Source organism: Podarcis raffonei, chromosome 3 (genome assembly GCF_027172205.1).
Source record: "Podarcis raffonei isolate rPodRaf1 chromosome 3, rPodRaf1.pri, whole genome shotgun sequence".
Lineage (NCBI taxonomy): Eukaryota > Metazoa > Chordata > Lepidosauria > Squamata > Lacertidae > Podarcis > Podarcis raffonei.
Genome location: NC_070604.1, coordinates 123,937,513 through 123,959,244, shown reverse-complemented (window position 1 = coordinate 123,959,244; position 21,732 = coordinate 123,937,513). Strand labels below are relative to the sequence as shown.

Here is a 21,732-nt window from a genome sequence, read left to right as displayed (position 1 = left end):
CTTGCTGGTTTCTCACAGGCACCCAGTCGGCCACTGCAAGAAGCTGAATGCTTTCTTTAAAGGTGAAGGCTCATTATTGTTTCACAAGTTGTGTATGTCTTGAAGGGCCAGGGCAAGTAAGGAGACCCAGTCTTGCAGCTGTGAAACAGAGCAGGTGTTAATTAAGCTGTGTCAGCAACTGGGTCTAGTATATAAGGAGCAGCACCCTGGGGGACGGGTTGGTGGTTGGGTCACGTTTGTTGCTGTTATCTTTAGTGTAAAAGGAGTTTTTGTTTTTGTTCTTAAAACCTTGTTGAAGTGCTTTTTGAGTCTCTTTTTAATGCATGGTCTCCCCAGCAAGCTCTCTGCAGCGCCACTAAACCACAAATAGCCAACACTTAGTTCTAGCTAAGTTGGGAATGCAAAGGAGTCAGGCTTGCTCGTTGAATCTCTGCAGGAGAAAGAGGCAAATATGTCGTCTCTGCAGAGGTGAGCTTGAGAAGCCCCCCCCCCCCGGCCTCACCCCTCCGTTTCTCTTCCCACCCTCAGGAGCTGCCGCTGCCACCAAGCAGGGAGCCATGGCTGGAGCAACGCCCCCCACCCGACGCCCCCCACCCGAAGCCCTTCTGGGTCCACACGGCCCCTGCAGACGCCGCCAATGACGCCCGCCGGTGGTCGTTATTTTTCCATTTTGTCAAACTAAATTTATTAATAGAAACGTGCTCACAAGACAAATCTCCTGTCAAAAAATAGCTTCCGAGCCAGTAACCAACTATGTACACAGCTGCTGCGGAAAGGGCCAGGTGGGTGGCTGGGTGGGGGGTGAGGCTGGCCTTTCCCGGGGGCTCCTTCCCAGGCCAGCTGGTCCGCAGGGCACAGGAGGTGGATGCCAGGGAGCTAGGCCCTGGGCGGCGCCTTGTGCAGCTGGCCGCCACTGCCCTCGCAGGCAGGGAGGCGACTCAGAGCCAGGACCATGGGCTGGCGAGTCCCAAAGAGCAGCTTGGGCTTGAAGGGGCAGGGGCGGGGGGGAGGGCTGGGGGGAGGCCGGGGTGAGCGCTCGCCGGACGCCGCCAGCGGGGAGGGTGTCTCGGGCGGTCTCTGGCGCACCACGGGGGGAGGCGTCGTCGGCGTGTCGCTGGCGCGCTGCGGCGGGGCGGCTGCGGAGGCGCTGGAACGGGTGGGTCGCAGCTGCTCCGGCCCCCCTGGCGGATCAGGCCTCTGTGCAGAAAGACAGGATCTTGTGGTAGTTGAGCTGGGGGGGGTCTGCTTGCCCCGGGATGTGCTGCAACAGAGAGATCTGGCTCAGGGGGGAGGCGAGCGGCGTCACCGTCGGGGCGAGGCTGCCCCCGAGCTGCTTCAAGGGGGAGGGTGGCCGCTGCCTACGCCGCGGTGGATGCGCTGCTTCGGCTTCTTCTTCTTCCTCTTCGGCCTACAGGGCGGGGGCTCTAGGGGAGGGCAGCGGCTGCAGGGGAGCCATACCTCGTCCAGCAAGACGTTGGGGGGGTTGCACAGAAAAAGCGGCTCTTCCCTCTGGCCCCTGGCCGTCAGCTCCGGAACGTCCAGCGGAAACTCTGGAAGGAGAGCAGACCATCAGCAGCAGGAGCAACTCCACTAGGGGAAAAGGCGGAAAGACGGGAGGGAGGGAGGCTTCGCAGGAGGCCAGGCTAACAGGAATTAGCTGTTATAGGCGGGGGGCGGGGGGAGGCCCAGCCTGCCTGCCTGCCAGGGATGCTGTCAGGGTGGCACTCCTGAATCAGTAGGGGCTGCTTAGCCTAGATGATGCTGGATACCACTTTCTTTATAAAATCTATATATATATATACCTCTGTATCACACAAATATACTGCAGTGATTTACAACAATATAAAACAAAACCATGCAGTAATACCATAGAAAGTTCAGAACAAGTTAAAAGCCTCATCAGCTCTGGGAACTTGCAACCCCCATTCTAAGGAGGGACATGTTAGAGCAGGCATAGGCAAACTCAGCCCTCCAGATGTTTTGGGACTACAACTCCCATCATCCCTAGTTTACAGGACCAGGGGTCAGGGATGATGGGAATTGTAGTCCCAAAACATCTGGAGCAGGGGTCAGCAAACTTTTTCAGCAGGGGGCCGGTCCACTGTCCCTCAGACCTTGTGGGGGGCCGGACTATATTTTGGAAAAAAATATAAATGAATTAATTCCTATGCCCCACAAATAACCCAGAGATGCACTTTATATAAAAGGAAACATTCTACTCATGTAAAAACACGCTGATTCCTGGATCGTCCGTGGGCCGGATTTAGAAGGTGAGTGGGCTGGATCTGGCCCCCGGGCCTTAGTTTGCCTACACATGATCTGGAGGGCCGAGTTTGCCCATGCCTGTGTTAGAGGCTTACAGAATAATGGATAAGAAGAAGAGGAGGAGTTTGGATTTGATATCCTGCTTTATCACTCCCCTTCAGGAGTCTCAAAGCGGCTCACATTCTCCTTTCCCTTCCTCCCCACAACAAGCACTCTGTGGGGTGAGTGGGGCTGAGAGACTTCCGAGAAGTGTGACTGGCCCAAGGTCACCCAGCAGCTGCATGTGGAGGAGCGGAGACACGAACCCGGTTCCCCAGATTAGGAGTCCACCACTCTTAACCACTACACCACATGTGGAGAAAGTGCCCCCCCGACTCCCTAATACTAGAACCTTCAAATGTGGGATGCCATGAATCTACTGCAGGAGAGCAAGTTGAGGAGAAACATTAGGAAGGACTTCCCCACAGAATGTAATTAAAACTACTAAATTCACTTCTACAAAATGTGATGTTTACTAATATTGCAGGTGGCTTTAAAAGGAGACTATGACACAAATTATTTCACTTATGGGTTCCTTCTCTACAAGGCACCCCAAAGCAGTTTACTATGCAGTAAAAGCAAACAGAACAAGTGTGTGTGCGCACACACACACACACACACACAGAGCTAAAACACCTGCATATATATGAAAAAGCTTACACACAGAAAAATAGTTTAAAGCAATGCATATATAAATCCATTCAGTTCTGAAACAGATACCAGCTGGGGTAAAAGCCTCTACTTGAAAGGCTTGTGTTAAAAAAGGAAGAAAATGTGCCTGCTACATGACAGGAAGTTCCAAGGGGCAGGTGCTGCTACACTGAAGGCCCAATTCTGCCACTACGGATTGGACCTTCTGGTGCAATAGTATCTCTGCAGGTGTCCCCTCCTGTAGAAGACAGTGACTGGTTGGGTGTGTAGGAATTCATGGAGGATAAGCCGTCAATGGTTAATAACTAGGCAACCAACCTCATGTACTAGGTGCTTTGAGGGAGAATGACATTATGCTCTGTAACTTGGCATTGGTTGCCACTGTGAGAACGGGCTGCTAGACCAGAGGGTCTGATCCAGCAGCAGGCTTGTCTCATGCTGCTGTCTGACCCAGGAAATGAGGGAGCTCTCTGGAAGTCCAGCAGGCTGGGCACAGGGCATCTCCTCCCCCCAGGCACTTAGCAGAGGAGCCTACCTGGCAGGGAACTCTGAGCTGGCAGCTGCGAGGGGGCATATTTCCACACCTTGAGGGAGGAGTCATCACTGCAGCCATTGAGCCTGAGCAGATGCTGGGACTGTCCAGCCGGTCTCCTGCGGATGGGGATCCGGCTCGGCCGAGGCATCAGTATTTCCAGCCTGTGGGGGGAAGAGCGCAAGGCTAGGAGGGGGCTCAGCAGCCAAGCCATCAGGCAAGAGAATTGGGAAATGTTGAGCAGCAGCCCAAATGTCTGCCTCGGTTCCTGGGGAGGGATAAACTTCCAGAGGGCTGAGGCAGGCTCTGTTTTCCTGATCTCATGCCTGTTCCACCTCAAGCACAGCAGGGAGGTCAGTGCAATCTCCGCCCCACCCCCCGGTGCTTTCACTGTCTGCTGTCTTGCAGCCATTACCTGGGTGTCTCTGAGAGCTGCTCACTGTTCAGCCGCCTTGAAATATTCTGCCAAAGAAAGAGAAGTCAGAGGCTGCCTGGCTTGCTTGAGCAGCCACAGGCAATGGGGAGCCTTAGTTTGGGGAGGAGGGGGAGTAAATCAAGGCCCACGCCTCCTGTTGCTTTCTGGTTGCAAAAGAGGACTGCTGCCCATGACTTCTGGCTCAGGGCTGCAGTCCAGCTGCAAGCTAGGAGCTGAGTCCAGCCCACCCACCTGTTTAACCTCTGCCCCTTTACCTGCAGCAAGGCTAGGCCACAAGGAGGGGGCGGTTTCAGCTCCTCACTGGGGTGCTCTGCCTCCTGCAGTCCATTGCAGCCAGGCCCTGCATGACCAACGAGAGAGGAAGGGGGGAGATGAACATCCTTGGAGGCAGCAAGAGGTGTTCCTGGTTACAAGGACTGGCTGGGAAAGGGTTGTGCTGCCCCACAGCACAAGGAGAGAGGCCACTAGCCAGGCCATGGTAGCCCTTCTTGGCAGGAGGGACCAGTTTCCGCTGTCCTCTGCCTGCCCAGCCTCCAGGCAGCAGCAACACAAGCTCCAAGGTTTGTCAGGGAGGATGGGGTGATCCCCTGAGAACACTGGTCCTTGCATATATAGTGGTACCTCTGGATACGAACAGGATCCATTCCAGAGCCCCGTTCGCATCCTGAAGCGAACAAAACCTGTGCGGGTTGCGATTCACCGCTTCTGTGCATGCGCGTGATGTCACTTTGACCATCTGCGCATGCGTGAGTGGCGAAACCCGAAAACGCTCAACCTGAAGTAACTTCAGCCCAGGGTATGACTGTACCACGAGTATCTAGGACTGGTTGTACCCTCAGGCAAAGCCCCGGAAATTATGGAGAACTCCCCTTGTTATAGGTCAGCAAATCTTCCAAGTAACTGGCCAAGCCAAAAGCAAAAGTGCTCAGGCTGAATGCCAAGCTCCAGAAAGGCAGCGATGCTTCTGAGTACCACTTGCTGGAACAGCCACAGGAGGGAAAGGGGCTCTTGGGCTCAGACCCCGCTGAGGGGTTGGCCACTGTGAGAACAGGATGCTGGACTAGATGGGCCACTGGCCTGATCCAGCAGGCTGGGCTTAGGAGAGCCTGCAACATCCCTTTCTCCACCTGGAACACCTCCAGACCTCGGTGACGAAAGTGGGTAAACAGCCGGCTTGCCGACCTGCCGCCCCCCCACCCCCCAAATGCGGGGGCAGGAGCTGCTGCTGGCTCCCCACTGCTATCTCCTGCTGGCTTTTTCTGAGCGGCTCCCACCCCCAGTGCCAAACTGCGCCGTCAGCCTCCATCTCTGCTCCTTTGCCCCAGCCAGAGAAAAGGCTCTCCCACAAGGCCCTCACCCTGGGTCACTTTGCAAGGGAATAGAAAACCCTGGTGTGTATGGCTGTTCTGTGGCCCTCCAAGGGATGCCAGACTGCAGCTCCCATCGTGCCAGGCCACGGCCTGAGGAGAGCTCAGAATCTGACAATATCTGGAGGGTCGCATGTGCCGCCTCCCCCTGCTGCCATCTGAAGAGCCCCCTCTTCTAAAACCATTAAGGTCTAAAGTTTTACATTATCTGACTGCACTACTGGCCACCCCTTTTAAAGGATAAAAAAATGAAAGGCTTGAGTTTTACACGCTAACACGGAATACAGTTGCAATGCTGGGTTTTCTCAGTCACTTTGTTTCCTCGTGATCCACCACCCCGGGGCAGCGATGCAAATTTCTGGCCAGAATCCTTAATAGGGTCCCAGGCAGAAGCAGCTTCAACCATCTGCTACTTACTGTCAAATATTTAAAGGGTTACAACTGGAAAGAGACACGGAAGAAATTATACATTTTAATACTTTGAAAGCAGCATGAGACCCAGATGAGGTGAAAAGCAAGGTGCACACTTAACAAGAAACCACTAAAAACGTGATGCTGCGACTCGGGTGGGGACCCTCTGCTCAAATCTGCTTCCCAGGAAGACCCTGCGGATCCTAGTCTTGCCCCCTGGAGAAGCAACAGAGAAGATGCATCATCTGCAGGCCTCTTTGAAGGCAGCTCTCCGGCCTGCCTTTCCTTCTAGCTAAGGAGGAAAGCGGCACCAAGGGTTAAGCTCTGCTCCTGCCGGCCGCCCAAGCAGGACACAGCTGAGTCGGGGGCTGTGCTGGGAAAGAGAGCAGGAACTGGGAGGCAGTCCCCGGTCTAGTAAGAAGTCGCTTCTCAGAAATATACACCTTGGCTCTCTAAGTCTTTTATCACCACCTCCCAACTGACCAGGGACTTTTGGTAAGAGAAAGGGAGGCAAGAAGTTCCCTGCTTCTGCTGCTTCCCTCTCTCACCTGACTGGGGCACTGGTGGCACCTGAGAACCGGCAGGAAGAGGCCAGGGTTTGAGTGGCATGCCGGCCTCTGCCCTGGGCTTGCTCACACTCGTGTTGCCAAGGCGGCCTTTAGTCATGGGGGGCAGGTTGAAGGAAGGAAGACGCACCTGTCACGTTGAGGGTGGCTGGGAGGGGGCAGGAGCCGAGGCTGGTCGGCAGCTGGAGGTGAGAGGCCGTCCTGGTGGAAGAAGAGAGAGGTGGGGGCGCCTGGATGTTGCTCACTGCTGCTCGCAGCAAGGACTGGTGCTGGTGACGGCGCTTCTCCTGGACGCGCGACTCTGGGCAGGGAGAAAGGACAAGGCAAAGCCGAGTTCTGCGAGGGGGCGGCGGGGTGGCCCCATCATGCACCTCCCTCCCCTTCGCAGGGCTTGAACACATTTTGCCCAGAAGAAGCCGGGGGTGGCGTGGGGGAAATCCATTCTCTTGTCTCCAACGAAGGCTGTTCTCTTCACTTGGGGAGGGGGGCAGATCTGTGCCACCTATCTGCTACCCCAAGGGAGCCCCAAGCGCCTGCATAGTGGCAGCCAATTCTGGAGGGCTGTCGGGCACCACACACCGCTGAGAACAGGGGCAGCAGTGGGGAGAGGCAGTGGCTTGGCTGGGTCGATGTGGCCTTTTGAGGGCCTCCAGCCTCAGCCCAGGAGAAGCCCCTTTTGTGGGGGAGGCAGGGAACAAGAGCAGGTTGCTGCACCTGCAGAGCTACAAGGTGCTGAGGCCCTCCCCTCTGATACACTCGCAAACCGGGAGCTTTCCTTGGGAGGGGGCACAAATCCCACAATCCTTCAGTGCATTATCTCTCTCTCTCTCTATTCAGGCTACCTCTATCCTTCCTTCAAGAGCAGGAGGAGGAAAGAGAGAGGGGCCTCTCTGCAGCAGTGCTAGGGCTGCTGAAGCCACACTCAGCTGCCTGCCTGTGCTTTGCCCAGGTCCTTCCTCCTTTCTCAGCACTTGCCTGATGGTGCTCTATCAGCCCAAGTGACCCCCGGCTGAACTCCTCGACTGTGGGAGGGAGGCAGCTAATCCAGGGGGAAAGCTGGCTGGGTCACCTTGGAGGCAGCAGAGCTGGTGATGGAGGACGGTTGGGCCTTGGCAGGGAGAGGCTCTCACCTTTGCCTGGGCACAAAGCAGCTCACTGGGCAGCCTCAATCAAATTGCTCTTGGCATAATCTGACTCGCAGGGCTACAAAGGATCCCAAAGGCCAGCGGTGGCCCAGGGTGTTTTTGTGGGCAAAATGCTCAACCCCACTGCCCCCTCCCTGCCCCTGCCATTGCCCCCACACTGCTGCTGGCAGCTGCACCCTCACCTGCCGTGGCATCTGCAGTACCACAACGCAGCAGGGGGCGTTGGTGCAGGTGGGTCTGGCAGTGGTGCAATGGCAGGGAGCCCAAGGCAAACGGCTTCGCCTCACCTCATGGAAGCGTGGGAGAGGAACGTGGCCCACTGCCACACGGGGGCTGGCCTGGGAGAAACGCCCCCCTCCCTAGCAGGCGCCCTGCTGCTGGAGAGCTCCCTCCTCCCTGCAGGACCAGCTCACCTGCCGCTTCCTCGGGAGTAGCGCCACCACCAGCAGCAGCAGCAGCAGCAGCAGCAGCACAGGCCTCTGCCCAGCGCTCTACATAAGACCCCCACGGGTCCCCTGAAGCCTGGGGTTCCCCTCGGTTCAGAGAGCAGGGCGGGGGGCTCGGGTTGACTGGGGGCCAGCTCTCACAGGATGACTGGGATCTATTGTGGAACACTTTTATTTCACGAGAAAGAGGGAGGGAGAGAGACAGAAAGAGAAAAGGCGAGGTTCTTGCAAGGCTGTCACTTCTGCCAGCGCAGCCACTCCCAGATCCTCCGGATTGCGCCCAGCACGGATCCTCCACAGAGCTTACCTCGCACGAGCGCCAGCACCCTCGAGGCACCTTTCGGGGGGCCCTGGCCCACGCCCAGGGGGCCGTCGGGGTGGGAGCAGCTGAAGGTGAAGCTGGGCGAGGTCTTGACCTGCGGGGACGCCACCTGCTGGTTGCTGCTGCTCCCGTTGCTGAAGCTGCGGCCCCGGCAGAGGGAGTTATCGGAGCTGGAGGCAGAGACCCCGCTGGGAGGGAAGGCCAAAGGGAGGCGTCACCGCTGGGGCAGAAACCCAGCCGCCCGCCCTGCAAGGTGGCCCAGGAAGAGGCAGCCTCTGACGCACCAGGTTTCATTTCTCAAGGTGTATGAATAGGGGTACGGGTGGGGATTCCCCCCACCCCCAGGCCTCTATCATTTACTCTGTCTTGCAACACAACACCATCCCTCCTCAAGATCTACCCTTTAGCCTCTCAGTCCCTCTATCCTGCTGGAAAGAACTACATGGGCAATGGGCACAAATGCGCATTCTCTCCCTTCCCCCTCCGATATTTAAATCTGCGCAGTTGCATATTGCCAGTGTCACTGTGGTTGGGGGCATTTATCCCATGCTGGTTCCAAAAGAGTAAAACAGGCCCTCTTTGACCCCTGCTGAAGCCAACCAGGGGAACCAAGGCTGGGGAAAACGAGGCTTCTTTCTGCAAAATCTGACTGGGATCCAATGCTGTGCTTCAGACCAAGCCCACCCCTTCCATGCTCAGACATCCCCGTCCCTTTTGAAAACTGCTGTTTCAAGCCTCGCAACCTGAAGGTGACTGAGTGGGCCACCCAAAAATGAGATTTAGCAGTAATTCCTGCACTGCAGGGGGTTGGACGAGATGGCCCTTGGGGTCCCTTCCAACCCTACAATTCCATGATTCTGTGACAATCCTCTGGGGAGAGGGGCTTCCGCCTGCTCTACTGCCTGCTTGGCAAAGGGTCAGCTCTGGTCCTCCTCCTCCACCTTCGATGGGACCAGGAGGAAGAGGCTTTGGTGGCAGCAGGCGCAGAAGAGCAAGAGCGCCCCAGGGGCCAAGTCCTGCACCCTGACTGGAGGAGGAAGGCCTGTCGGAAGGGAGCCTGGGAGCCCTGGCGTCACCCCACCGGCCTCTCCCCAGCCTCCGTACTTGGTCCCCTTGGGAGGAGTCTTGGCCCCCTTCCTCCGGGAGCAGCCGGCCACGCCCCTCATGCTGCGCACATGCTTCATCATCCAGGCACGGAGGTTGCTAAGGCAGCTGTGTTCGGAAAGGACGATCCGGGGCCAGGGGTTGCATTCGGCCATGTCCAGCGCGGCGATGGCCAAGGCCCTTCCCACCTGGGCACAGGGAGAGAGGCAGCAGGAAGCCCTGAGCACTGTCAGGCCCCCCCAGGCAAAATCACAGCTCTCCCAGGCAACTAGGAGAGGAAGACTTGCTGCTGCTTTTTCTTTTGCCTGACCAAAACCACTCAAGGAGGCCCCACCCGCCCCGGGGGCAAGTCCCTGGAATTACGCACCCACTGACACCCACACAAAGCTCATCTCATAAAGGGGGGGGAGGCTGATACCTGCTCAAAGAGCTCCACTGTGTATTTGGAGGGGAATGCTGGCAGAGGAGGGGGGGTTGCCCGCCCGTTATCGTGACAAGCGGCTGGAACTGCGTTGACAGACCGTCCCGTGTTGTAGTTGCACTCCAGCGTGTAGCTAGAAGGAACAGAGGGGTTATAGGTTGCCTCCTGCAAACGTCTCTACGCGTGTTGCAAAAACACACAGTTTAAAAGACAGCAATTCAATTCTTGTGCATGTTATCAATAAAACGTCTTCATGTGGACACCCAGCTCCACTGACATGCTCACCACAGGCTCCCCCCCCCCCTTATTTTTAAACTGATCCCACACCAAGAAGCAGCCGGGTAGGATAAAAGACATTTCCACCTGGCAGTGTTTAGGATCCACCAAGTACCAGGCTTTAACGGTGGAGGGGAAGAGGGCTAACTTTTGACCAAGGAGGAGGAGTTCCTGCTGCCCCCAGGCCAGAAAGACGGATCAGACTATGACCACCCTAACCAGCACACTCTACCAAATGCGGACTCCGATCCACACTGAACTGGGCCTCATCCACCCTGTCCTCAGCCAGCACTGCCACTATGGATACAAACTACTTTGGCCACCCAACTCTCCCCAGCTGCCTATTCTGCCAGGATCCTCTCTCAAAGGAGGAGAGGACTGAGGCTCCTGACCGTATTTATTCCATGGTCCAAATCAGCTCTGAGCTGATCTAGAAGGGCTCTCTCTTTACGGAGGCAGAATCTTTCATATTCTGAAGGCAGGTGCGGAGCAGAAGGCATAGGTGGCTGGTCTGTCGGTGAGGCTGCATCCTCTGCTCACCTGTGAATGATGCCCAAGGCCTTGTAGATGGCCACGCGCCCGCTGCCCTCCTTCGACTGCCCGTCCCGCTTGTCCTTGGCGTACATGTTCTTCTCGGAGAAGTTGCAGCCCGAGAAATCAAAGTGAGCAGAGTTCATGGCGATGAGCTTGGGGAAGAGCATGTTTTCAACCTGCAAGATCAACCAGAGAGGTTGGGGCTGCCGCTTCTCACCTACGCTCAGGCATAGCGAGCTGAGCTCACCCAGTGAAACTGACACCAGCAGAGTCCCCAGTGCTGCTCAGCAGCCGCCCCCAGCAGGCAGCTGCCCCTCTCCAGCCCAGCTCAGCCTCCTGCCACAAGGCCAACACAAGAGCTGGCTGGGCATGCGCAGAAGGGAGCATGCGCAATGCAGCTGATGGAGTTGGGATCCCAGGCAGCAAATGACAGAGGCCAGGAGAGGAAAAGGCTGAGGCTCAGCAGACCAAATGGAGACACGCAAGAAGGGGAGGAAGTCTGCAATGGCCCCCCCAGATTGCGTCTAGGAATCAGAGAGAAAAAGCACAGCAGCAGCAGCAGCAGCAGCTGTTGCTCTTTCAGAGGCACTAGAGCCTTGGCTGGACTTGGAAGGGGGATCTTCAAACACCTCAAGCCTGGGACTGTGGGTCCCGCCCCCCCCCCATTCCCTTCTTGCCCACTCCGGCTGCTCTCCCCTTCCTCCTCACCTGGTGAGCCTCTTCCAAGATGTTGTTCCCGTACATGAAGCAGCCTCTCTTGGAGGCGTGCCCGTGCAGGTCGACGTAGTAGGCCAGGCCGCTCTGCTGCGGGGGGATGGCTTCCGGGGCGGGAGGAGAGCGGACCTCGGCTTTCTCCTCACAGAGTGTGGGAGGCAGGTCTTCCGAGAGGATCCAGACGTCCTGGTCCTTGCTCCCTGGTGCCTCTGAGGGCTCGTGGTCCTGAGGCGAGGGGACGCCAGCATCCCTGGGACAGTTGCGAAGGTTGTTGGCCTTCTCCAGCTCAGAGAGGGGGGCCTCCTCGCTGGGAGGGCAGTTGCGGGTGGGGCGCTGGTTGGCAGCCTTGGTGCCGAGGGGAGGGACGCAGGCCCGCCAGTCGGGTGAGCCTGGCTGGACGCGGTTGTGGACGTGGTGATAGAGCATGACGGCCTTGGCCCCGTAGACGGCCGGGTGCAGATCAACGTCAGGGTTCAGATACTGGCGGTTGAGGTTCACGCCACGAGAATCTGTCCTGTGGGGAAGAGAAGGAGCCAGAGGGCTCAGCCACGCTGGGCAAAGACACCTTCCTCCTGGGTACTGTCGCTTGGGTGTCTCAGGCAGGAAGAGACAAGCACCAGCCAACACCAGCTCCCTTGAGATGGGTTGGGGGGTGGGAGAGGAACCCCTCACCCAAGGAATGTCTTTCTCCAGGCCAACTGAACTGGCCAGTTGCCTTCACCTAGCATGAGTCTGCAGCGACAGAGGCTTCGTAGAGGGATCTGTCCCACCAGCCTGGGACTTGAGCTGGGGCTGGCCACCCCTCTGTGTTTATGCTGGCTTTACTCACCGGTAATGGCCCCGCACCACTCCGTCCGGGTTCAGCATGGGGATGAGCTTGAAGACAAACATGCGGCGCAGCATCTGGGCCCGAGGGTCCTCTTCACGGAGGATGAACTCCAGGAAGCCGTTGAAGACGAAGCTGGAGGGTGTCTCTCCCGGGTGCACTCTGCTGCTTAGGAAGAAGACCTGCTGGGGCAGTGGGGGCACAGAGAGAGAGAGGGTGATCTGCTCTTTTCCCCAAACTGGACACCTTCCAGGGTCTCCTCTCAAAGCTACCACAACAGGCCTCCTGCCCACCCACCTGCTTGTGTGGTCATTTATTTCCACACCACTTTGGAACTAGTTATCCCCAGGCATCAGTTAGAAGGAGCTCACTCCTGCCTGCAGCCTCACCCAAAAGAAAGGGGGGAGAGAAGCAGAAGGGGGGGGGAAGCGGGAGGCTGACAGATCTGAACTTGGGAGAGGCAGCTTTAAAAGGGGCTTTCTATGCTCTGTTTAAGAAGAGCAGAGCTGGGGATGGCACAGATCAGGAGGAAGGCAAGAGGGTGGCAGGAGAAGGGAGCACATGTGGATGGTCAGGAAGACAGAGAGAGAACAGGGAAGGAACAAAGACCTAGGAGCCAGAAGCAGAAACTGAAATGGGATACGCTGAGGCACGATGAGCCAGCACAGAGCAGGAAGGAGGCAGAAATCGGAAAGGGTGGGTGGGTGAAAGTGGGGTAGTGCTTGCAGAGAAAAGCACAGGCATAGAGGAAGATGCTCAAGAGGCAAACCAGGAAGGATGGCGTTGAGGAGCCTGCCAGAGGCAATGTGGGCCAAAAGGGCTTCTGCTTGTGTCCAGAAACAAGGGCAGGCCGCGCTGCCCAAGCCCCAGGCTCCCCACGTGGGAGCCAGCAATGGCAGCGCGCCCTGCCCAATGGGGGCGGCAGCAGCCAACTCACTCTCTTGCCCACGAAGCTGTGGGGCCGGGGGGTGTGCTTGTCCGGGAAGAGCTTCTCCAGGCGGGCCTCCCTCTCCTCCCGCAGGCCGTGGAAGGAGCTGATGGTGAGCAGGTCCACGCGCAGCTTGTCCAGGGAGTAGCACAGCAGCTCCCGGTGGTAGTAGATGGAGTCCAGGGAGCTGCAGGGAGAGAGCAGAGCAGACAGCTTGTCTCCCAGCCAGCAAGGCCCCGCAAGGCCAGAAGGAAGATTTGCTCCTAAAGGCTCTTTCTTTTCTCAAAGTTTCTTTCCCACTGTCTCCCCTTTGCCTGCCCAGCAGGCAAGGAAGCCTCTTCTTTCCCCACCCATGATCTGATTCCCACTCCAATATCCCAAGGATCCTCCCTTGTGCTCCTTCCGGCATCCCTGTGGTGAGAGAGGTGGCCAGAGGGGCTTTCTGTCCTCTTCTCCCCCTGCAAAGCCAGGCTCTTGTCCAGAAGGGACCTCTAGGCAGCCTGACTCTGCGCCCGGGGCCACCTGGACCTTGCGAGGGAACCAAAGCAAGCACTTACGGGGTCCCTCGAAGCGGGGCCTCCTTCCTTCCCTTTGCACGTCCTCCTTTAGGGCATTTCCTCGCTCTGTGGGCGGTGGGTCGCGGCTTCCCCTCCGCCTTCCGAGAGTCCGCACCTGACTTCCGGCTGACTGTGCTATAATGTTGGACGTGAGTTTAGATAGGAAGGGAGGGTCTTCCTGCCTTCTCCTGACCCCCACCCCCCTTCCACTGGTTCTGACTCCACAACCCTGCCTCCCTCAACAACAGCAGACCAAAGGAGCCTCTTCCCCTGACCCTGACCAAGGCAGCCTCAGGTGAGAAGGCAGGAACAGTGGGGTGAGGATCCTCTTCCCATTCAGACCAACCTTGCCATTGGGTCCCCCATGCCAGATATCTTGGAGAGCAACATAGGAAATACAAATGCCCAAGGATGGCAGGCTGGCAAAGGGGCAGAGTCCCCAGCCTCGCCAGCCAGTCTGTCTAGACAGGGAGACAGGGCCCTGCAGCTGTACTCTGGCTTCTGTCCTTGCCGCTAGGCTAGCAGTGGCCACTGCAGATATACAAGGGCAGGCAGCTGGCAGGCCCCCAGCAGAACAGCCTGAAATCAGGCTGAGCAGAACTTCCTTCATGCAACGCTCAGTTTGCCTAAGGAATACTCCTTTGGAGCTCAGATAACTAAGGAAGAAATCTGCACTGCTCGGAAGCATGCCAGCCATGTCCCTCACACCACCCAGCAATGGCTGTTCTGTTCATGCCCGGCATCCAGACTGCCAAGGAGGCTCTGGCTAGCCATTTCTGGACTGGAGAGGCCCTTTCCTAGGAGGGCTACTTTTCTGCCCACAAGTGCTGCCAACGCAGGAGGTGGCAACAGAGGCCAAAGGAAAGCAGCTGTCCGAGAAGAGCCCTGCCCAGCCTCAGCCCACGAGGGCTCCTGCAGGTTCCACTTTTGTGGAAAGCATTCAGAGCCCCCTTCTCTCATTAAAGAAAGCATCCTGACCAACATAGAACAACTAAACACATACAACAAAACACATCTTCAAACAACAGCCAGCTGGAGAAAAGGCAACCCAGCAGAAACCAGCAGAAATAAGGCGGTGTTTGTGCAAAAGCCACTCTGTCCCCTAAACGCTTTCAGTAGCAAGTTGGGGGGGGCAGGGAGCTAGGAGGAAAAGGGCCAAAGGGAGTTCCTGGGGACGGTTACCAGGGAACTGCAAACAAGCACAGGTGGGAAAGGAGCCAAGTCTGCACCAAAAGGGAGACAGAAAGTCCCTGCTAGGATCTTTGCCATGACACAGAACCCTGGGAGAGACCCACAGTCCAACCAAGGACCTATCTCAGGGCCCCCCAATAACCTCCCTGGCAACACCCCAACTCTTCCCCACCTAAGGAGTTTGGCCAACTTTGCAGGAGCCGGTGTGGAGTGACCAAGCGGGAGGGGGTTGGGGGGCAGAGAGGAGGATGGCAGCCATGTGTCAGAGGCCAGGCTCACCTGCTAGCAGAGAGGTGCCTGCACTCTGCAAAGTGGGCATCCAGCTGTGCCAACATTTCCTGGCACTCTGTGTATGAGAAGGGGTAGCAGAAGGCAAAGAAGGTGGTGGCACCTCGGCAGTCCAGGAAGCGGTGCACAAAAGAGAGGACAAACTGGGTCTCCACCATCTGTACGGGGAAAAGGAAGAGGCAAAATGGGCACTGAGTGGCCATTGCCCAGGCATAATCCTTGTGGCTGAAGCACAACAGACATCAATCAACACACGCAGCCTGCTATGGTTCAGGGCCGGGCTGAAGAGTCTTTGCTCTCTGCCACAACCTGAATCAGATACCTGGCAATGGACACCATGTTCACAGCCCACCTGCCGGGTCTCCTGACCTTTAGCACTCTGCCCTACACTTTTGTGGCAGGGTCATAACACAAGCCTGTTGTGGGGAGAGGGTCATTTCGCTGCTCAGATCCCATTCAAGGGGCCAGGGCAAGAGGAGGCAGAGAGGGGAATGATCCTGGCTAAAATCCGGGACTCTTGTTAGGAGGACGGTGTAGGCCAGGGGCTGCCCTCAGTGCCAGCCTCAGGGTCATGCCATTGCTCCCTGGCACGACAGTAGGGAGCCAAAGGGAAGCCTGGCAGATATAATCTGGAGTCTAGCTCATCTTTCTGGGCAGCTTGCGTGCTTTTTCTCACACAAATAAACACAAGCACATCTATGTGACTGAGCAGAACAGCCTGAAATCCAACCAAGCAGGCAGTCAACTCTTGGCAAGGGGGAAGCAGGCAAGGAAAGGACTTTCTGGTCCCTTGGAAGGATGATGGAAGGAGACTTCAGGCAGGGGAGCCAAAATGTCAGAACTCCACTGACTGGAGCCTGGAAACCTCCTTGCTCCTCTCCTTCTCCGGCCATTTGCAGCCCAAAGCTGGTCTTGTCTCACAGAGATTCACGTCTTCCCCAGAAGGGAAAGCCAAGCTCTTCCCCGTGACGCGCTGCTTTCAGAAGCCAGCCGTGCCCACACCAGTCCAACGTCCTTCCCCAAGGGTCTTGCCCAAGAGATACCTCGAAGGCGGGCCGCTCGCGGATGCGCTCCCAACGAGGCCTGATGGGCACCGTCTTGACCAAGGGGGCCATCCCCTGCGAGTACAGCTTGGTCTGCTTGTTCATGTTCACAATGTGGATCTTGATCAGCTTGCCTGGGGCTCCGCCCCTCACGCTAAAGTAAAACCAGGATCTGGGAAGTGAAGGCAATCAGGAGTAGTCAGGGAAGGGTCTGGCAGGGGTCCTGCCCCCCCACAACAGCCCAAGGCCCGAGAGGCCAGGTGGAGAAGGAATCCAGATGTCTCATTTGCTATGCAACCTCCCAACACTCCACCCTGGGTGCCCTTTGCAAAGCCTGGCCCAGGGGACAAGCTGCCATGCCTCACACGGGAAGGAGGCAGCCACAAGACCTTTGCAGCATCAGGCAAGCAGAGAGCCAGGGTGAGGCATGCCTTAGCAAGGGGCAACAGAAGGAGCAGCATTTTTTAAAGATACCCACAGCTTTGCCATGGGGGCAGCGGCTGCCTAATGCCACAGGCAATGTTATCTTCCATTTGGAGGAAGACTTTGGAAGCGACAGCCCGAGAAGTTTCAGCACTTCCAGGGGAGGTGAGACAAGTGCTGGTGTAAAGACCTGGGCGAGAAAGGCCTTACCTGACAGCCCCATGCCTGGGGCCTCGCAAGACCTCACAGAGGGCTGCTACCTCCTTTACCTGTTTGCATTCTCGTATTCTGTGTCTCCGCAATCCGGCTTGGTCCACACATTGAACTCGTAGTCAGCAATGGGGAGGGAGGTGCCAAACACCATTGAGGTAGCAGAGGTGCTGCTGCTGCCGCTGCCGCCATTCCCGGCACCGTCCCCATCGCCCTCCAGGTGCTCCACCTTCTCCACATGAGCCAAGTTCCCCGAGTCAAACTTGGAGCTGAACAAGAGGCCACCGCAGCGCACCTCCATCGTAACCTCGCCGGCAGCAGAGGGGGCTCATTCTCCTCTTTGAAACAGGTGGTTCTGAGGATTTCCTACAGGGCAGAAGGGAAGAGCTGTATTTGGTAGGCACAATTCCTCTTTGCTGCAGAATGAATCCAGTTTCCTTATCCTACTAGTGGAAGAAGGCTGCTAGGAGAAGAAGCCCACAGCCTAAGGGAAAAACCCCAAGGGTCCATTTCTGGCCTTGCCAATCACAAACTATCTTCTCTTCTCTTTCTTTCTTCTCCCACTACCCTGAGATGTTTTTCTGGCACACTCCAAGTACAGTGGTACCTCGGGTTACATACACTTCAGGTTACAGACGCTTCAGGTTACAGACTCCACTAACCCAGAAATAGTACCTCGGGTTAAGAACTTTGCTTCAGGATGAGAACAGAAATGGTGCTCTGGCGGTGCAGCGGCAGCAGGAGGCCCCATTAGCTAAAGTGGTGCTTCAGGTTAAGAACAGTTTCAGGTTAAGAACGGACCTCCAGAACGAATGAAGTACTTAACCTGAGGTACCACTGTACTGCAAAAGCAAAAGCCAATTCCCTTGAAGGCCTTCCTAAGCACAACAAGGGAGGTGTTGCAACTCCCAAAAAAACTAGGGGTGGGGACCACAACACAATCTAGAATGCAAAAGCATAAACACATACCCTTGGCCATTTACCTGCTGTGGGGAGCAGGCTTACCAAAGCAACCTCTTTGTCCAGCAGCACCTAGATACAGGACATCACCCAGGGAAACAAGCCCGACTCTTTGATGTTGGGGACTATTTGAGCGGCTGGGCAGCCTCCATCACGCCCTTTCCCCTCTCCCTCCCCACTGGTCTCTAGGACTGGGCCAGAATGAAAATGGCATGCCAATAGGGAGACTTCTTGCAAGAGGCCCATTGTGCCATCATCACCACAACTCTCAGCATCACCAGCATCACCGTCAGGGCCACCTGCTCCTCTTACTCTCTGGCCCCCTCCAGCGTTGACAGAGAGCTCCAGGCTCGGCTTAGGAAGGAAACCCGATCCCCAAGGGGTCACCCTGCCTGCCAACAGGAAGGCTGCCCAGCCACAAGGCTCAGCTGGTGTTTCCAAGGAGACGACCCTGGAATGGCACAGGTCTGGCTGCTTGGCTGGCAGAACCCCAGGGACAACATGTCATGGGGAAGCAGGGTTTGCCAGGCACCTAGTGTTGGGGGCAGAGGCAGCAATAGGAACCTTGTGCAGCCACCAGCACCACTGTGAGCTCCATGGAGAAGGACTGGTCGTGTCCTGCAAGAGGCCATTCCACTCAGCCACAGAGATGAGAAACTGGCACAGCCAGCACTCTGTGACAGGAGAAGGAAGCAGAGCATGAGGTGTTCTCTATCTGCCCCCCCAGGATCTAAGCTGGGAACTGTGCTTTTTACCCACAGTTATGAGTGAGCAGTGAGGTAGTACAGTTTGTGGCTGGCACACAACTTTTCAAGGTGGTGAAGACCAAAGCAGGCTGCAGAGCTCCAGAAGGATCTTTAGACACCGGCTGGACCGCAGAACAGCAAATCCAACTCAATGAAACTGAGGGGGTTGGACTAGATGATCATCAGGGTCCCTTGCAACTCTACAATCTAGGATTCTTTGATGCACCTCAGGGCAAAACCCCTTAACTGCTGTTAGTGTTGTTAGCCGCCCTGAGCCCGGCTTCGGCTGGGGAGGGCGGGATATAAATAAATTTATTATTATTATTATTATTATTATTATTATTATTATTATTATTATTATTAACTGCTTATATACTGAAAGTGCCAGAATTTGCAGCAGCTAATCAGGGAACAGGCTTAAGTTGTCCTGGGACAACAAAATGAAAACACCAACCTGGTTTGCTGCAACCGTGAAAGAAAAGGTCATCAGGAATAGGAAGGAGGCTGGAAACAAACCTGCCAGTGTCACAACAAGGCCAGTACATGTGAAATCCACGGGGCCAAAAGGACACAGCGAACACGATGCACAGTTCAGGTCGCTGTGCCTTTTAAGCAGAACGTTGCGGGGCTGGAAAAGTTTCAGAAAAGGGCATCGGAAATGGATCGGCGGCATCGAGGAAAGGCTGCGCCGCTTGGAGCTTTTCTTGCTGCCCCCCCCGGGGGGGGGGGGAGAGGAAGAGGAGAGCCAGCAAAAGGGGCGTGGAACTGGGGGGGGAGGATGGGGATCCCTCTCTCCTTGGCATCATAACTGGGCATAGCTGTCAACTTTCAGGTTTGAAAATAAGGGGCCAGCAGCCTTGAAAATAAGGGGCCAGCAGCCAAAATAAGGGATCAGCAGCCTCACCTGTCCCAGGGACAGGCTGCGGGATACAGTGGTACCTCGGGTTAAGTACTTCATTCGTACTTAACTTGAAACTGTTCTTAACCTGAAGCACCACTTTAGCTAATGGGGCCTCCCGCTGCTGCCGCGCTGCTAGAGCACGATTTCTGTTCTCATCCTGAAGCAAAGTTCTTAACCCGAGGTAGTATTTCTGGGTTAGCGGAGTCTGTAACCTGAAGCGTCTGTAACCCGGGGTACCACTGTATCTAACAATCCGAGGTAGCAGCGGGAAACGGCGCTGGAATAAGGGAATTTCCCTCAAAAAAGGGGGAGGTTGACAGCTGTGTAATTGGGGGGGCGGGCGGGCAAGGAGGCTGCGGGGAGGCGGCAGGTCCTGGGAAGCCCAGTGGGGAGCGGAGCCTCCCTGCCCCGGGGCAGCCTACCTGTCTGCCCGCCCTTTCCTGGCAGCCCCCGAGGGGCGAGCTGGGGGGGGGGGCTCCGCTGCCGCCCCTCTGCCCGCCCCCCCCTCCTCCTCCCCCCACGAAGGGGCGGGGCCCGAGCCCGGCGCTCCCCGTCACCCCCCTCATTTGCATGCGGCCCCGGCCCGCCCCGCCGCTTCCCTCCGAGCGACCGACCTGCCTCCGCCGCCTCCTGGGGCCCCGGGCCAGGCCAGCCCTTCCCTCGCCCGCTGCCAGGCAACAAGAAGGCCGCCGCGCATTGGCCGCGCCTCGCGCCCCCCACCCCCCCGGCGCGCCATTGGCCCGCCCGCCCTCGCCATAGCAACGCCACGCGCCATTGGCTGGCCGCGCCCCGCCTTCCGGGGAGCTGTTTGGTCGCCAGGGGAACCGCGCGGGGGGAGGCCGGCCCGCGTGCGGGGCACGTGACTGGGCGGGTGGGCGGAGCTAAGGGGCCTGCCGAGGTTATAAAGGGCCGGGGCAGCACGTGGCGTCTCAGTCCAGCCCGGGAGGAGCCGAGGGGAGGGCGGGGAGGGAAAAGTTGCTTCAGGCTGCCGCGGGAAGAACATGGCACGCCGGTGGAATGTCTTCCATTAGCAGGTTGTCAGTGGAGAGATTTACAGGCAAACGGATAAGACCTGAGGTATAAATCTTGGTTTTTACATTTGCTCTGGGGAGGAGGAGGAGAATGGGATCAAACTCTGATGCTTTGCAAAGGTCGTTTCTACATCAGGAGACTGAGCAGCTTGTCAGTTCGGGGGGGGGGGGGCGAGTGCTTTAAGCCAGGAGGAATCAACAGCTTGCCCTGGAAGAGCTCTGTTGCAGGTTGGGTCTGCAAAAGCCTTTCTCCAGATATTTTAGAGACAGTTATAATTTATCACTGAGAGGTTTCTGTGTCTGCTGGTTGAATTTTACATCTGGGGTGGGGCAACAAAATGCACGTTCTAATTGTTTCAACCATTAAAGTTTTAAGCAATCAAGGAAGTTCTGAATGCCAAGAATCTTTATTTTTTCATTCCGTTTTCCCAACAAAAGTGTTGCCGTTGTCGAACTGAACATGATTTTTCTACGTCACATTTCCTCTGTAGAAAAGGAATGTGGTTTGATAAAAAATAAAGCTGTGAAGATCTCAAGGTGCAGACTGAATTGTTACTAAGACCAGGAATATTCAGTATGGCAAATATATCATCAGACATTCCATTGACTGTTGGCATTCTTCAGCAATTGTTTGATGAGCAAATCCAAGAGTTTAGAGCAGAGATTTGTGAAACAGTGAACAAAAGTGGACCAGAGAAGGATGAAATGGAAAGGAGTTAAACAGGACAAAGAAACTTAGGACAATATGGGTGAAGGAATGCCAGGAGGATGAAATGCTAAAGAGGTGGAGGCAACAGATGGTGAAACAGAGAAGCCCTTCACACAGGTGTTTAGAGGAAAGAAACAATCAAATGAGGGAGCTGTGATGTTGGAGTGGAAGGAAGCCATGGATGGAGATAAGACGACCACCTGAGCTGGCAGAGATAAGAGAGAAAGGGCTCTGTACATCTTGGCGTGAATTTAGAGGAAAAGGCTATCAAACATCTGCTTCCCTTCTCTTGCTTCTGCATCATCAGCTTCCTTTGGACCCCGCTGCCCCCAGCATGGGATAGATAATGAGGGAGGCAGCTTATTTTCAGGGAAGCAGCTGATGATTTTCTTCCTGCTTCTCCATAGACCCAATTCCACAGGGACATGAAACAGGAGTGTGGGGGAGAACCCCCCAATCCCCACCAGTCATTAGACTGGATCTCCCACTGGCCATGATGCTCAGTCATTTTTCCTCCCAATACTAGGCTTTGCCCTAAAAAGCAACTTATTAATATGTTTAATAATAAAGAATTGGGGCCAAGCCCAGCAAAGAGAAATCATCAAAGCACTGCATGTAACCAAAGATATTTCCTTTATTGCACATGACAAAAGCCGCACACCGTTGTCATGACAGGGTCCCATCACCTCT

At 56.2% G+C, this 21,732-nt stretch overlaps 1 protein-coding gene across 13 annotated transcripts; it reads right to left on the bottom strand.

The window, feature by feature from the left end:
• Positions 1-922: 922 nt before the first annotated feature.
• On the bottom strand, positions 923-19,938 carry AGBL5 (AGBL carboxypeptidase 5). Of its 13 annotated transcripts, none has more exons than XM_053383896.1 (19): positions 19,917-19,938; positions 16,755-17,061; positions 16,063-16,234; positions 15,011-15,177; positions 13,541-13,675; positions 12,993-13,170; positions 12,059-12,237; positions 11,224-11,743; positions 10,522-10,691; positions 9,703-9,838; positions 9,285-9,472; positions 8,166-8,368; positions 7,826-8,026; positions 6,398-6,568; positions 4,178-4,263; positions 3,903-3,949; positions 3,491-3,651; positions 1,459-1,590; positions 923-1,261 (listed from the first exon to the last, which is right to left on the bottom strand). In XM_053383896.1, exons 2-19 carry the CDS (start codon positions 16,994-16,996, stop codon positions 939-941), a joined length of 3,411 nt encoding a protein of 1,136 aa, XP_053239871.1. In that variant the 5' UTR covers positions 16,997-17,061; positions 19,917-19,938; the 3' UTR covers positions 923-938. The 13 variants fall into 13 exon arrangements, 12 of the variants coding, with proteins under 12 accessions (XP_053239871.1, XP_053239869.1, XP_053239870.1 ...); XM_053383894.1 differs by lacking the exon at positions 19,917-19,938 and adding an exon at positions 17,665-18,025; XM_053383895.1 differs by lacking the exon at positions 19,917-19,938 and adding an exon at positions 17,679-18,025.
• Between the last annotated feature and the right edge of the window lie 1,794 nt (positions 19,939-21,732).

Excerpts from the sequence above, each read along its gene's own strand:
- AGBL5 (XM_053383896.1), bottom strand. The coding sequence starts at position 16,996 with ATGGAGGTGCGCTGCGGTGGCCTCTTGTTCAGCTCCAAGTTTGACTCG. Across the intron at positions 16,235-16,754 it reads GAATACGAGAATGCAAACAG|ATCCTGGTTTTACTTTAGCG; the intron begins GTAAAGGAGGTA and ends TTCACTTCCCAG. Across the intron at positions 3,652-3,902 it reads CAGCTCTCAGAGACACCCAG|GCTGGAAATACTGATGCCTC; the intron begins GTAATGGCTGCA and ends TTCCCCCCACAG.